This window comes from Procambarus clarkii, chromosome 2 (genome assembly GCF_040958095.1).
Source record: "Procambarus clarkii isolate CNS0578487 chromosome 2, FALCON_Pclarkii_2.0, whole genome shotgun sequence".
NCBI lineage: Eukaryota > Metazoa > Arthropoda > Malacostraca > Decapoda > Cambaridae > Procambarus > Procambarus clarkii.
Window position 1 is genome coordinate 43,669,031 of NC_091151.1, and position 15,287 is coordinate 43,684,317.

Sequence of the window (15,287 nt, forward strand, 5' to 3'; positions counted from 1 at the left end):
AACACGTTATATTATATATATATATATATATATATATATATATATATATATATATATATATATATATATATATATATATATATATATATATATATATATATATTACCTTAAAGGGGTACCACCGCATGTGCAAGTGTAGAGACCCATAGCCTCGAAGAAGAAAATAGAGAGTACTCAGTACTCAGAGAATATATATATATATATATATATATATATATATATATATATATATATATATATATATGTCGTACCTAGTAGCCAGAACGCACTTCTCAGCCTACTATTCAAGGCCCGATTTGCCTAATAAGTCTAGTTTTCATGAATTAATTGTTTTTCGACTACCTAACCTAACCTAACCTAACTTTTTCGGCTACCTAACCTAACCTAACCTATAAAGATAGGTTAGGTGAGGTTAGGTAGGGTTGGTTAGGTTCGGACATATATCTACGTTAATTTTAACTCCAATAAAAAATAATTTCCTCATACATAATGAAATGGGTAGCTTTATCATTTCATAAGAAAAAAAATAGGAAAAATTTATTAATTAAGGAAAACTTGGCTTATTAGGCAAATCGGGCCTTGAATAGTAGGCTGAGAAGTGCGTTCTGGCTACTAGGTACGACATTATATATATATATATATATATATATATATATATATATATATATATATATATATATATATATGCGGGAAAACCACAAAGAAATGGGAGAGAGAGGTGAACGTTTCGGCCTGTTAAAATAAATAAATATATATATATATATATATATATATATATATATATATATATATATATATATATATATATATATATATTTATTTTAATAGGCCGAAACGTTCACCTCTCTCTCCCATTTCTTTGTGGTTTTCCCGCATATATATATATATATATATATATATATATATATATATATATATATATATATATATATATATATATATATATATATATATATATATAACTATTCTCTTCTAACATGATTTCTAGTGCACCTCCAGTTACGTTCTCCTGCCTCTCAATGATGCTTAAATTAAAAACATGTTAATTTCTTCAACTGGACATGCCATGTCATCCTCTGGCTTTATTGGAGCGGTCAGATTCATTTCTAACCTCACATGCCATCTCCAGCGTCGAGCATCATGCCTGCGAGCCAATATCTCGCTCCTGACCTCCCACCTGTGCCTAAATGAATTACCTGCTCGATGCCTTTCACGCCTCTGTAACGAGATTTAATCGTATCTTGTGACACCACGCCTGATCCTCTTAATATCATTAGCAGCACACTGCCTCGTTGATTCCTGTGTAATGTGGAATATCACACTCCGTCATATTGCAGTTCTTAGTTGTTTGTGATGGATGTTGTTATCATTGTGAGGAACTGTGCCGTCATGTTGAATGTTAAATTCAAGGTTATCAAAGTTAATCTAAGTGGTTTAGTCTGAATTTCTATGTAGTTAATTGTGTATTTTCTCCTTGGTTGAAGATCCGCCGACAGTGAAGGCGACTTTGGGTAGGACGCTGAATATCTCGTTACTGAAGGAGGGGGATGACGTCTACTTCGACTGCATAGTTTCTGCCAATCCGCAAAGATCGTCAATCACCTGGTACCACGAGGTATGTCTCTCCTCCTGCAGGTGTAGCTCTGCCCTCTGGTCTTACTGCTTCCTCTAACTGCTTCAACACAAGAGGCTTCTGAGGTAAGGTAATTTACCTGGAGAGAGTACTAAGTCATTACGGCAATATGAGGATAGGTGAAAAGACGTAGGAAATAGATTTAGCAAAATCATTTGAACGGTCGGGAATTGAACGCAGACTTGGAAAATGATAGTCCGTCGCTGTACCATCCGGTCCAAGTTGATGGACACATTATGACTAGTATCTCAAGTCTTGATTTCCTGAGGATCCTGGAAGGGAATGGAACTATGAGGGGAAAGCGCCAAGCCACTGCGACTATATAGCACTTGGAAGGGGTCCGGATAAGGATTTGGGATGGGACGGAGAAGGAATGGTGCCCAACCACTTGGACAATCGGGGATTGAACGCCGACCTGCATGAATTCGACGAGATAAACTGTGTATTGTTGACCAAACCACACACTACAAAATGAAGAGATGTCGACGTTTCGGTCCGCCCTGGACCATTATCAAGTCGATTGAGATAATGGCCAAGGACCGTTATCACAATCGACTTGAGAATGGTCCAGGACGGACCGAAACGTCGTCGTCTCTTCACTTTCTAGTGTGTGGTCTGGTCAACAATTTTCAGCCACGTTATTGTGACTCTTCCTCTGCCAACTGTGTGTTCTCTACCAGCTCATGATCACTCACCTGCATTATTGTCTTATCAAAACGTATGAAGTTTTGAAGAAGAAACATCAAAAAGTTTCAGTATGGCACATTACTTTTCATTCTCTCTACCTCACAGACTCGAGTAGTGCCTAAGAAATATATATATGACTATTACTTAGAATGTTCCGTAATATGTTGATTGTGATGTGAACACACACACACACACACACACACACACCTAGTTAGGGGCCTCGTAGCCTGGTGGATAGCGCGCAGGAGTCGTAATTCTGTGGCGCGGGTTCAATTCCCGCACCTGGCAGAAACAAATGGGCAAAGTTTCTTTCACTCTGAATGCCCCTGTTACCTAGCAGTAAATAGGTACCTGGGAGTTAATCAGCTGTCACGGGCTGTTTCCTGGGGTGTGTGGGAAAAAAATAGTTAGTAAACAGTTGATTGACTGTTGAGAGGTGGGCCGAAAGAGCAAAGCTCAACCCCCGCAAACACAACTAGGTGAATACACACACACACACACACACACACACACACACACACACACACACACACACACACACACACACACACACACACACACACGTAATGTGGCTTGCTATTCATCTGAATCCTCTATCCGTCCTAAGGCCTTCAGCCGATACCAAATCAAGGTTTAACACATTGCCCGCATCTACCCTGGTGTGGTGTAGGAGTCAGGGCGTGTGTCGCAGTAACCCAAGGTGCTGGTTCGAATCCTCTTCATGGCTTGTCCTGTTTTTCTCACTGATACATCACGTTAATGTGATTTATGATTAAAAATAATAATAATTATAAAGAATTTAACGAGATAGGACCGAATATCATAAAACTTGACAAAAGATGTTAAAAAAATTATAAAAAAAATATTATTCTGATGCACATGTAGAACTTACATTACGAAAAATCTCACATTTCGGCGTAAAATACAGTGCAACTTTAGCCGCCGGAATGATTATCTACGCAAAAATTTTACGCGCAAATTTTAATCTGTTTTTTTTTCTTGTTTTTGCTTTGCACTGCAGACTAACTTTGGTGGGTTATTTACCTCTGGGAGCAGTTTATTACTGGAACCTGATGTTATTAGTCGAAGTGGTAGGTGGGTTGAATAGGCGTGGCGAAGTGGGGCTTCTGATATGCACCGGCTCTTCTTATTATCCACACACACACACACACACACACACACACACACACACACACACACACTCTCCACACATACACACTCACTTTCCACACACACACACACACACTCTCCACACACACACACACTCTCTCTCTCTCTCTCTCTCCACACATACACACTCACCCTCCACACACACACACACACACTTTCCCCCCTCCCCACACACACACACACACACACACACACCCCACACACTTTCCCCCCTCCCCCCCCACACACACACACACACACAATCTCTCTCTCTCCACACACACACACTCCATACACACACCCACACACACACCCACACACACACTCCATACACACACACTCCATACACACACACTCCACACACACACACACTCCACACACACACACACACACACACACACACACACACACACACACACACACACACACACTCTTTCCCCCCTCCACACACACACACACACACACCACAAACACACACACACACACACACACACACACACACACACACACACACACACACACACACACACACACAATCTCTCTCTCTCCACACATACACACACTCACTCTCCACACACACACACCCCACACACACACCCTTTTTCCCGCTTCATCTTATGTTCTTTCCTATTTTCTCCGCCCCATCTTGCAACCAACATTACACGAGTTCATCTGAACTCTGGATGGTGTCGTTCCTCAGGTTCGTGTCGTTTCTACTTAACTGGAAATTTAATGTTATTTCTTGTCGTTGTAAAATACTCGTGTAAATCATGAACAATTTTTCAAACTTTGTTTATATTATTATTACTTGATTGAATGCAATTTCTGCAAAAGGTCAACGTCAACGGCTGTTGACAGCGTTAACTAATTTACACTTGTGTTCAACGAAACGATCTTTATTCATTAAATTTGCTCCTTTACGTCATTCTGTATACTTTTTCAGCTTCAGGTGACGCGTTATCTTTTGTTTTTCTGCATTTGATTTCCTCATTTTTTTTTATTTTTGATTTGCCTTTTGTATTTGAATTTTATGTGTTTCGAATTTCACGGGCACTTTTTGTATTGTCATAAAAGAGCTTTTGTGTTGGTCAATTAATTTTCTTATAGACGTTCTATTAATCTACGGACACAGTTAGTTGGTGGTTGTTCATTCAGAGGAGCTTTTGATTTTATTCTTATTTTCCGTTTTGACTTTTAAAAATACTTATATTCTTCGACAAAGAATAATCATTTTAATAATCAACTTTATTTTATATTCAACTACCAATTTCTTATATATATGCTCTACATACTTTTGGAGTCAATTTGAATTACTGGTCATATATGCTCTTTCTGAACAAAATTGTTCCTCATCTTAAAAATTCATAAGAGCACTATCATGTACGCCCAAATTTGTCTCAAATGGAAAACTGTTAGGATGAATATTGCGACATTTTTCACCAACGACACATGACTTAATTAGGCCTCTCGCGCTAGGGTCATTACTGTCAGCGTCGGGAAATTAGCCGTAATCATATAAATTATTCCCCTCAGCGTTGTTCCGTGACCGAGTACTCCAATTGACGTTCAGGTTATTAATGTCACCTTCGATTACACTGTTAAAGAGTTATTTATAAATCTGTTCCTTCTAACACACAAGGATGTCGTTTGTCCATGTTTCGTTGAGGTGAACTAGTCCTAACTTTGATTATTGTGAGGTGAATAGTAACGTATTTCAACATAGACAGGAGTTGGAGAGAACGAGAGAGAAACAGACTGATAGACTGACTGACAGACAGGTAGGGGCACCCGGTGGTCCCCGGGCCTCATTTAGTGTTATAAGGAATTCAGCTGAAAGCCACAACATCCTTTGTAACATGTGGAGAGTATGGATCCGTCTCTTTTTGACAGATTAAAGACACAGTCGGAGAGCTAAGGCTTATCTTAAGTAGATGCAAGGTGCTGTGGAAGATGGCAAACATCCCTCTCTCAGATGAAGGATGCTATTGGTAGACACAAGCATCTCTTCACGGGTGTATGCTGCTCTGTGAAAACGCATCCATCTCCCTAATGGTAGGAGGATGTTGCAATAAGCACACAGCATCCCTCTCATTGGGTGCCATGAGAAAGAACAAGCATCTCTTTTTGCTGATGCAGAATGTTTTGAGAGAGAGAGAGAGACAGATAGTAACCCCCTCCTTCTCTCGCTTATGCATAATGCTACGAGAGAGAGAGAGAGAGAGAGAGAGAGAGAGAGAGAGAGAGAGAGAGAGAGAGAGAGAGAGAGAGAGAGAGAGAGAGAGATAACATCTCTTTCCTGCGGAAGCAGGGCGCTATAGTATGGCGGAAGCATCTCTACTGCGGATGCTGGGAGTTACTCCGGGGACCAGAGATGAAGATGATGCTCCTCCCATTAGCCTCGCTCCATTACCAACAAGTTTCCTGGTGCTTGAGATAATTTTTTTTCCTCTTTTAGTATAAAAAAAAAATCTTCATTTTTATGACAAATGCCCAAATGCGCCACTACCATCTGCTTCATAGAAGGGAAGTACGTATCTACGCCACAACCTCTTCGTCACTGGAGGGAAGTACACATCTACGACACTTCCTCACTACCAAATCTAAATATATTTCCCAACGCTGCTCTCACATGTTTCATTCATGTAATTGTCTTGACTTTAAGTCTGTTGACAAAACACTCTCACTGTATATATATTTATATTTATTTTGATAGATAATATATTCACATAGATCTGGATAATACAGACGATTGTATAGGACGATGTGGAGAGGGCGTGTGGGGTGAGGAGTAAATGGAGGGAGAAGGGTGAGGAGAGACGGACAAGACCTACACTGGACAGAGGGACCTACACACCGGACAGAGGGACCTACACCGGACAGAGGGACCTACACCGGACAGAGGGACCTACACACCGGACAGAGGGACCTACACCGGACAGATGCGGGTAACGGGCGAGTAACCGAGGACACCGGATATACCCGAGGACACCGGATATACCCGAGGACACTGGATATACCCGAGGACACCGGATATACCGAATGCAACTGTAAATATTCTTTACCTATATATTATAAACCTATATATTATATATTGTAAGCAGTGTCTGTGAGCCAATGGCAGGCCAGCAGTAGCAGTGTCTGAGCCAATGGCAGGCCAGCAGCAGCAGTGTCTGAGCCAATGCCAGGCCAGCAGTAGCAGTGTCTGTGAGCCAATGGCAGGCCAGCAACAGCAGTGTCTGAGCCAATGCCAGGCCAGCAACAGCAGTGTCTGTGAGCCAATAGCAGGCCAGCAACAGCAGTGTCTGTGAGCCAATGGCAGGCCAGCAGTAGCAGTGTCTGTGAGCCAATGGCAGGCCAGCAGTAGCAGTGTCTGTGAGCCAATGGCAGGCCAGCAGTAGCAGTGTCTGTGAGCCAATGGCAGGCCAGCAGTAGCAGTGTCTGTGAGCCAATGGCAGGCCAGCAGTAGCAGTGTCTGAGCCAATGCCAGGCCAGCAGCAGCAGTGTCTGTGAGCCAATGGCAGGCCAGCAGTAGCAGTGTCTGTGAGCCAATGGCAGGCCAGCAGTAGCAGTGTCTGTGAGCCAATGGCAGGCCAGCAGTAGCAGTGTCTGTGAGCCAATGGCAGGCCAGCAGTAGCAGTGTCTGAGCCAATGCCAGGCCAGCAGCAGCAGTGTCTGTGAGCCAATGGCAGGCCAGCAACAGCAGTGTCTGAGCCAATGCCAGGCCAGCAGCAGCAGTGTCTGTGAGCCAATGGCAGGCCAGCAGTAGCAGTGTCTGAGCCAATGGCAGGCCAGCAGTAGCAGTGTCTGGGAGCCAATGGCAGGCCAGCAGTAGCAGTGTCTGAGCCAATGGCAGGCCAGCAGTAGCAGTGTCTGAGAGCCAATGGCAGGCCAGCAGCAGCAGTGTCTGTGAGCCAATGGCAGGCCAGCAGCAGCAGTGTCTGTGAGCCAATGGCAGGCCAGCAGCAGCAGTGTCTGTGAGCCAATGGCAGGCCAGCAGCAGCAGTGTCTGTGAGCCAATGGCAGGCCAGCAGCAGCAGTGTCTGTGAGCCAATGGCAGGCCAGCAGTAGCAGTGTCTGTGAGCCAATGGCAGGCCAGCAGTAGCAGTGCCTGTGAGCCAATGGCAGGCCAGCAGTAGCAGTGCCTGTGAGCCAATGGCAGGCCAGCAGCAGCAGTGTCTGTGAGCCAATGGCAGGCCAGCAGTAGCAGTGCCTGTGAGCCAATGGCAGGCCAGCAGTAGAAGTGCCTGTGAGCCAATGGCAGGCCAGCAGCAGCAGTGTCTGTGAGCCAATGGCAGGCCAGCAGTAGCAGTGTCCGTGAGCCAATGGCAGGCCAGCAGTAGCAGTGTCTGTGAGCCAATGGCAGGCCAGCAGTAGCAGTGTCTGTGAGCCAATGGCAGGCCAGCAGTAGCAGTGCCTGTGAGCCAATGGCAGGCCAGCAGTAGCAGTGCCTGTGAGCCAATGGCAGGCCAGCAGTAGCAGTGCCTGTGAGCCAATGGCAGGCCAGCAGCAGCAGTGTCTGTGAGCCAATGGCAGGCCAGCAGTAGCAGTGTCTGTGAGCCAATCGCAGGCCAGCAGTAGCAGTGTCTGTGAGCCAATGGCAGGCCAGCAGGAGCAGTGTCTGAGCCAATGGCAGGCCAGCAGGAGCAGTGTCTGAGCCAATGGCAGGCCAGCAGGAGCAGTGTCTGAGCCAATGGCAGGCCAGCAGTAGCAGTGTCTGTGAGCCAATGGCAGGCCAGCAGTAGCAGTGCCTGTGAGCCAATGGCAGGCCAGCAGTAGCAGTGTCTGTGAGCCAATGGCAGGCCAGCAGTAGCAGTGCCTGTGAGCCAATGGCAGGCCAGCAGTAGCAGTGTCTGTGAGCCAATCGCAGGCCAGCAGTAGCAGTGTCTGTGAGCCAATGGCAGGCCAGCAGGAGCAGTGTCTGAGCCAATGGCAGGCCAGCAGGAGCAGTGTCTGAGCCAATGGCAGGCCAGCAGTAGCAGTGTCTGTGAGCCAATGGCAGGCCAGCAGTAGCAGTGCCTGTGAGCCAATGGCAGGCCAGCAGTAGCAGTGCCTGTGAGCCAATGGCAGGCCAGCAGTAGCAGTGCCTGTGAGCCAATGGCAGGCCAGCAGTAGCAGTGTCTGTGAGCCAATGGCAGGCCAGCAGTAGCAGTGCCTGTGAGCCAATGGCAGGCCAGCAGCAGCAGTGTCTGTGAGCCAATGGCAGGCCAGCAGCAGCAGTGTCTGTGAGCCAATGGCAGGCCAGCAGTAGCAGTGTCTGTGAGCCAATGGCAGGCCAGCAGTAGCAGTGCCTGTGAGCCAATGGCAGGCCAGCAGTAGCAGTGTCTGTGAGCCAATGGCAGGCCAGCAGTAGCAGTGTCTGTGAGCCAATGGCAGGCCAGCAGCAGCAGTGTCTGTGAGCCAATGGCAGGCCAGCAGTAGCAGTGCCTGTGAGCCAATAGCTCAGCCACATTCATCTTCTGAACTAATTGATATAAAATACAAAATAATAATGAAACGGTGAACTGTCAATTAGGGTTTTTGTTTATACAAGAAACAACAGTTACCAGACACAACAGTTAGTGTCATGTTGAAGTTGTTTAACGCTCGGAAGGTCTCCAACATCTGTTTAACGCTCGGAAGGTCTCCAACATCTGTTTAACGCTCGGAAGGTCTCCAACATGTTTTTAACGCTCGGAAGGTCTCCAACATCTGTTTAACGCTCGGAAGGTTTCCAACATGTTTTTAACGCTCGGAAGGTCTCCAACATGTTTTTAACGCTCGGAAGGTCTCCAACATCTGTTTAACGCTCGGAAGGTCTCCAACATCTGTTTAACGCTCGGAAGGTCTCCAACATCTGTTTAACGCTCGGAAGGTCTCCAACATGTTTTTAACGCTCGGAAGGTCTCCAACATCTGTTTAACGCTCGGAAGGTTTCCAACATCAAATGAGAGGGGTGGATGTGCCCGCAAGCAATACGTTTTCTATATGACCACCAGTATTTGTCCAACCTGTCCTCCTACAAAGAACGTCGCTTTTCGATCGTACGCGTAACATAAGACCCAAAAATTGACGTAGTAGAAGATGGAAGCGGCTGGCGAAAGTGACGTACTGTCTTGTTTTCTGTTTTGGGTCCTCTGGCAGGTTAGGAGAGAACACCTTACATTGACCGTTTTCTTGACGTTGGGAAACATTAATTGGGAGCACGGGCTTAATTGTGGGGTCTAAGCTTGCGGTTTTCTGTATTTTCCTCCCTCATCCACACATCACCCGTCTCCCTCACAGCTCAACTCATCCCTCACACAATGGAAATTTTGGCGCTGATCTTCTTAAACAAATTTTCAAATCCGCTTACATTTCTTCAATTTCGGATACGAAATTCAACAGAATTCTTGGATCGTAGTGACACTGTGGACTACGTAGGTATGATATTTATTAGTAAATAACTGATCGTAATTGACACTAATTTTTTTTTTACGGTAGACACCTAGCTGTCACGATAGCTTCAATCCAAGGAGGGGGGGGTTAGGGGGGGGGTTAGGGGGGTTGGGTTGGGGGGGATTAGGGGGGGGGGTTAGGGGGGGTTCGGGGGGGGGGACTCAATATCTGGTACTGATTGACTCTCTCTCTCTCTCTCTCTCTCTCTCTCTCTCTCTCTCTCTCTCTCTCTCTCTCGGATCCTAAGCAGAAAACATAAGGTATTCCCCCTTTTTGTGTTTTAATCTTCCATTGTAAAGATGTGGTACTTGACATAAATAAAAACACTCTGCAAGATTTTTCAAGCACTTTGGCGCTCGTGCAACGAAGTCCCAATAAATGCAACGATCTTCCTGTCCCAAAATAAATAATATATATCTTCCACTTATACGACTATTAAATTTTGTTGCGCTATCGACCCTTGTTGCAATCAGATCGAGCCCTGTCTAATTGGTCAATTTTAATGTTATCCAGGGTATCTGGTGATTAGATACAATTTACAATTTGTGAATCATTTCGTGCCTTTCACATGTGACATGTCTTGACATTTCACGTCATGACACGTGAAATACGTGATTCATAGCTTATTCACCTAATACAATAAAAATTACAAAAACAATATATATTCATACCTTATATTTAAGAATGTCGGACTATATAACACCAGGTGAACATATTGCAAGGCTCCATGCTTGTGTGACAAACTTGATCGGTACGTGTTTTCAATGATTTTGCTGCAGTTCTTGGACACTGCCTCTTAGGTACAAGAATTCAACCAACTACGAACCACTTAGTTTGATGAAAGGAAGCAGTAGAGCAACAGAAGTACATTTACATCGCATCAGGCTTGGATACCCATGTGCATGGGAAATAGGCTTACGGGTTCCGGAAGATGAGAGGAAATGTCAGCACCGTGGAGAAATGCCCGACAGACCACTGGAACATTATCTAACACAGTTACAAACCCATTAAGATTTCCACTTAAGATTCAACAGAGCAGAAGAAGTTGTTAAACACATATGGCAAAATCTTACTGAAGCGACCATACGAGTCATAAATACTCATACTCCGCCTAAGTAAAACAGAAACAAGCAACACTTAGTGGGCCAGCCAGGGGCTTTGGGCCCGCGCAGGAATATCCCTGAAAAAAAAATTGCCTCTTAAGCACTAATTGTCTGATGTGATGTCTCCAAATCATCATGACATTTCCTAAATCTATTTTAGAAGCCTGTTATCTAGTTCGCTTCCACTGCCTTCCCTGCTAATCCGTTACATGTTAATAAGATATTAACTTGAAAGTATGCTCATTATATAACCATTTGGCTAATCTGAGCTTTTGTGACTTTGCTCTAGAGCAGAACTTTCCAACGTTTGTATATTTGAAATAATTCTGAGTCGTATTTTAAATAATCATAGACGGATTTCAGTGTTAAATGAAAGACAATTTCTGTCTATGTTCTTGATACTGGTAAAATGCGACAAATTATACACTAAAAATCACTTGATTATTCATTTGCGAATGATTAGAAAGAAACAGTTTCACGCTATACTCTGCAGAATCAATCAGTTGGGGTTCCGTGGATCCATACTTGAGAAACACTGTTCTATACTCTACCACAGCAAACGTCATATTGCCTGACTATCTCGCTAGAAGCTCTCTATCTCGTACCATCTGGCTCCCCACTATGGGGATTAATTATATAAGCCAGCCTTCAAACACATCCTCTCTATAGTTGTGAGACTAACTGTATGGAAAATACAGTCTACACTTCTCTATTGTGCTTGGTAAGGAAGTGTATTTGTGTATGCTTGTGTGAGTAAAGTAACTAATGATGTGTGTTATATATATATATATATATATATATATATATATATATATATATATATATATATATATATATATATATATATTTCTTATAATTTAAAACCAATAATGCATGTGTCTTAATAAATAAAATGTCACATCATTCAGAATGTTAGCAAGATAACCCTTTTTAATTCTGTATATTAGTTGCAATTTAATTTTATATATAAATATTTACTGAAGAAAAATATTTCATACAAACAATTAAGGTTTCCATGTGTTCAGTAGATCTGCAAATTAGTTAATCGTTAATATACCATTAGGCTTAAGCATCATACCAAACATTCACGCATATTAAACAAATTAACTTTCTATCAGAGCTGCCTTTCATCTCGTTCCCAAAGGCACATCCACAAATTTAAAAAAAAAAAAAAAACGTATATTTTTTGACTCGTCAGACCAATAAGCACTATGCTCCTAATCAAACTGTGGTTGGACTGGATCCTAAAACTATTTAATCACCAGTGTTGAGATGTACATAATTCCTAAACCCATTCCCCTTTAATGGGAGGATAAATCATTAAAGGAGGATAGTATTAAGTTTTAGTCTTTAGTGCTTTCCTGCCTAAAACGCTTTGCGTAATAGTGGCTTTAGGCATTGTATGTACTAACTCTATCTATAATTTCATCAATATTTGTATCACACTTTGTATGTATGTACTTTACCTAAATAAACATTTGAATTTTTTTGATTTTTGAAAATCCTAAAACTATTTTATCATTACAGACGAAATTCCTAAACTCATCTCCTTCTTAAATGGAGGTAGAATCTTAGAATTATTTTATCCCTAGTGTACATAATTCCCAAACATTCCTATCTAGTAATCGAACCCATCAATGGTCGGAGCGACACTTAATGGACCTGTGCATATTAATGAATCATTTGCAAGTTCAGACTACTTTTTTTTTTTTTTTTTTTTTTGAGGGGAAGGGGGAGGGGGTTGCATTTTTATTCATTCATAGTTCTGGAGTGGGGGTCTTAAATGCTTATTGTTAAAGTGTTTCAGTTAAAAGGCGTTCGTGAGGACAAGATTCCATAATACTTACTCTAACTTATCCAAACCTAACCTCTCCTAACCCATCCAAACCTAACCAAACCTAACCAAACCTAACCAAACCTAACCTAACCTAACCTAACCTAACCTAACCTATAAACAATTAAACAGAAGTTTGGGACCTGGTAATTATAGTTCCTAAAAACAACAAAGGGAAAAAAGAGCTGTTAATCATTTTCTTATGTAAACGGATTAGAGGAACATTAAAAAAAGTAATTCGCCGTCATATGAAGATTTGTTGTATACTCTTATACAATAAATCACTCTTTAATGAATAATGGCGATGTATTTAACCCCCAGACACACCCGGCCGGTATCCAAATGAAACGTTAGACTTTCTCTGGAGTGTATTGTCAAACCATAATACAGGCAGGTATAAATTTCTCCTTTTTATTGCTCAGTTGTTCTCTGTTCTTTGACCTTAACTATATTATTCTCGGTCTTGAGAACCTGTTTCTACGCAACTAACTAAAGATTATTATTCACTTTTGGGAATACTTGTGGGATCTAAGTCATCAATTTTTTTTTTTTTTACTATTCCATTTAAGGTAATTTGTGACCAAATCTTAAGGATTTCTTTTGCTACCTTATTGACCATAACATTACTGATGTATGCAAGTGTATGGGTGATTCATTTCAAAAGCATCAATCAAATCTTCAATGTTCTGATTCACTTGAAGAGCATCAGTCAGGTCTTCAATATTCTATACAGGCACTAACCAGAGTCCCTGAAAAGACATTCCAATTTTCTAGTGTACTTAATAAGTTAAACAATCCGGTTAACTTGGTAAGTATACTGTGGTCTCTCATCTGGCGATGCTGAAGAGATTTTGAGTACTAACAAGTTTATCGTCGCCTCCACTTCCTCTGCACCTAAGGTCAAGAAACTTGATACAATAATTTACAGTTCTCTTTAAAAGTTGTTTTGTATTTAGTCACCAAGAATAACAGTTATATATATCAAGTTCAATGTTTTGTAACTTAATATTAGATTTATAACTATTAATTCTTAAAATTATTTAAATAGTATTAATAGTAATTAAAATAATTTTATAATATGAATTATCTCAATTATTTTTAGTATTCATTTCGTGTGTGTGAGTTTTGGGATTTGTTTGAAGGCAGGTTAATGCGGTTTATTCTCATAAATAGCATGAGAATACTATTTGTAAGAATAGTCTTCTCAAAAATAGTATGCCTTTGGACTATCCAATTACCCCTTCGCATACTATGCGTCAAGAACCATTATCCATCAAAGCTTACGCCTACAAGACTGTAGCTTTATAAATGAAACACATTGCAGGTAACTAATTGCTTCTCAGGATTATTTCTGTTCTGCTTATACCACTGTCAAAAGCAGACTTATTCCATTTAGAATTATGATCAATTGCAGAAATGACCTTTCCCTGGCAAGCATCGTTTTAATGCTCAAAATTCTGATTGCTTCTTCAATTAGTGTTTATATTAAAACGTTTTTCTTCATTCGTCAATTGCTATTAATTTTAAAACATTGTATTGCGTCATCAATTAAGATATACTATATAACACTCGACCATCTCATGATGTACTGATGTCTACCAACATCAATATATGATGATATGAGCGTTTTATAATAGAGCCTCAATTGACAAAAAAAATATCTAGTCAATTATAATTCTTGTACTAATCATAACCTTATAATTATGGCACCCTACAACCCTCGCTATTACTTACAAGATAATTGACTTCGCAACAGCCTGCAGAGTGCATTGTGAAGATCAATTCGCTGTTTAAATGGCCTTTCATTACAGGGTGTCATTAAACACTCGAAGAGGGGGAGGGGAATCCGTATTGGGTTTGTGGGGGTGGGTTGATTGGCGACAGATTGTAATTTCAAGATTCATGAGTTGGAACGAGCAGGGATTGGAGGCACTAATTGTGGTGTTTTTTTCTATCTCCCATGTCACGTTTTGGGTATGAGGTCAATGTTTTTGTGTGAGTTTTTGAAAATGTTGACTTATCTGCTTTTGTTGACCAGACCACACACTAGAAATTGAAGGGACGACGACGTTTCGTCGTCCAAGACAATCGACTTGAGAATGGTCCAGGACGGACCGAAACGTCGTCGTCCCTTCAATTTCTAGTGTGTGGTCTGGTCAACATACTTCAGCCACGTTATTGTGACTCATCGCCTGCTTATCTGCTTTTCGTTTCAGCGTTGTATTTCATTGAATCTCAACAAAATGATTTTTTTACATATATCTATTCAGAGAACGTGATTACAAAATTATATTTACAGATTTTAATAATACAATGATAAAAGTGTTATTTATATATAAAACAATATAAAAAGAAAGTTGAAACTATATAATTTATTTTTGTAATTCTTGCTAAAATAAAAATATGATCTATATGATGTATTTATATTTACTCATATTTTATATATATATATATGTCGTACCTAGTA

At 41.5% G+C, this 15,287-nt stretch overlaps 1 protein-coding gene across 2 annotated transcripts in view; it reads left to right on the plus strand.

Moving 5' to 3' along the window:
* LOC123748132 (kin of IRRE-like protein 2) overlaps positions 1-15,287 on the plus strand; it is a 311,143-nt gene that overhangs the window by 242,416 nt on the left and 53,440 nt on the right. For both annotated transcript variants that reach the window (XM_069324939.1, XM_069324941.1), the window contains exon 8: positions 1,485-1,615. In XM_069324939.1, coding sequence (XP_069181040.1) covers positions 1,485-1,615 — 131 coding nt within the window. The remainder of the gene's footprint in view (positions 1-1,484; positions 1,616-15,287) is intronic.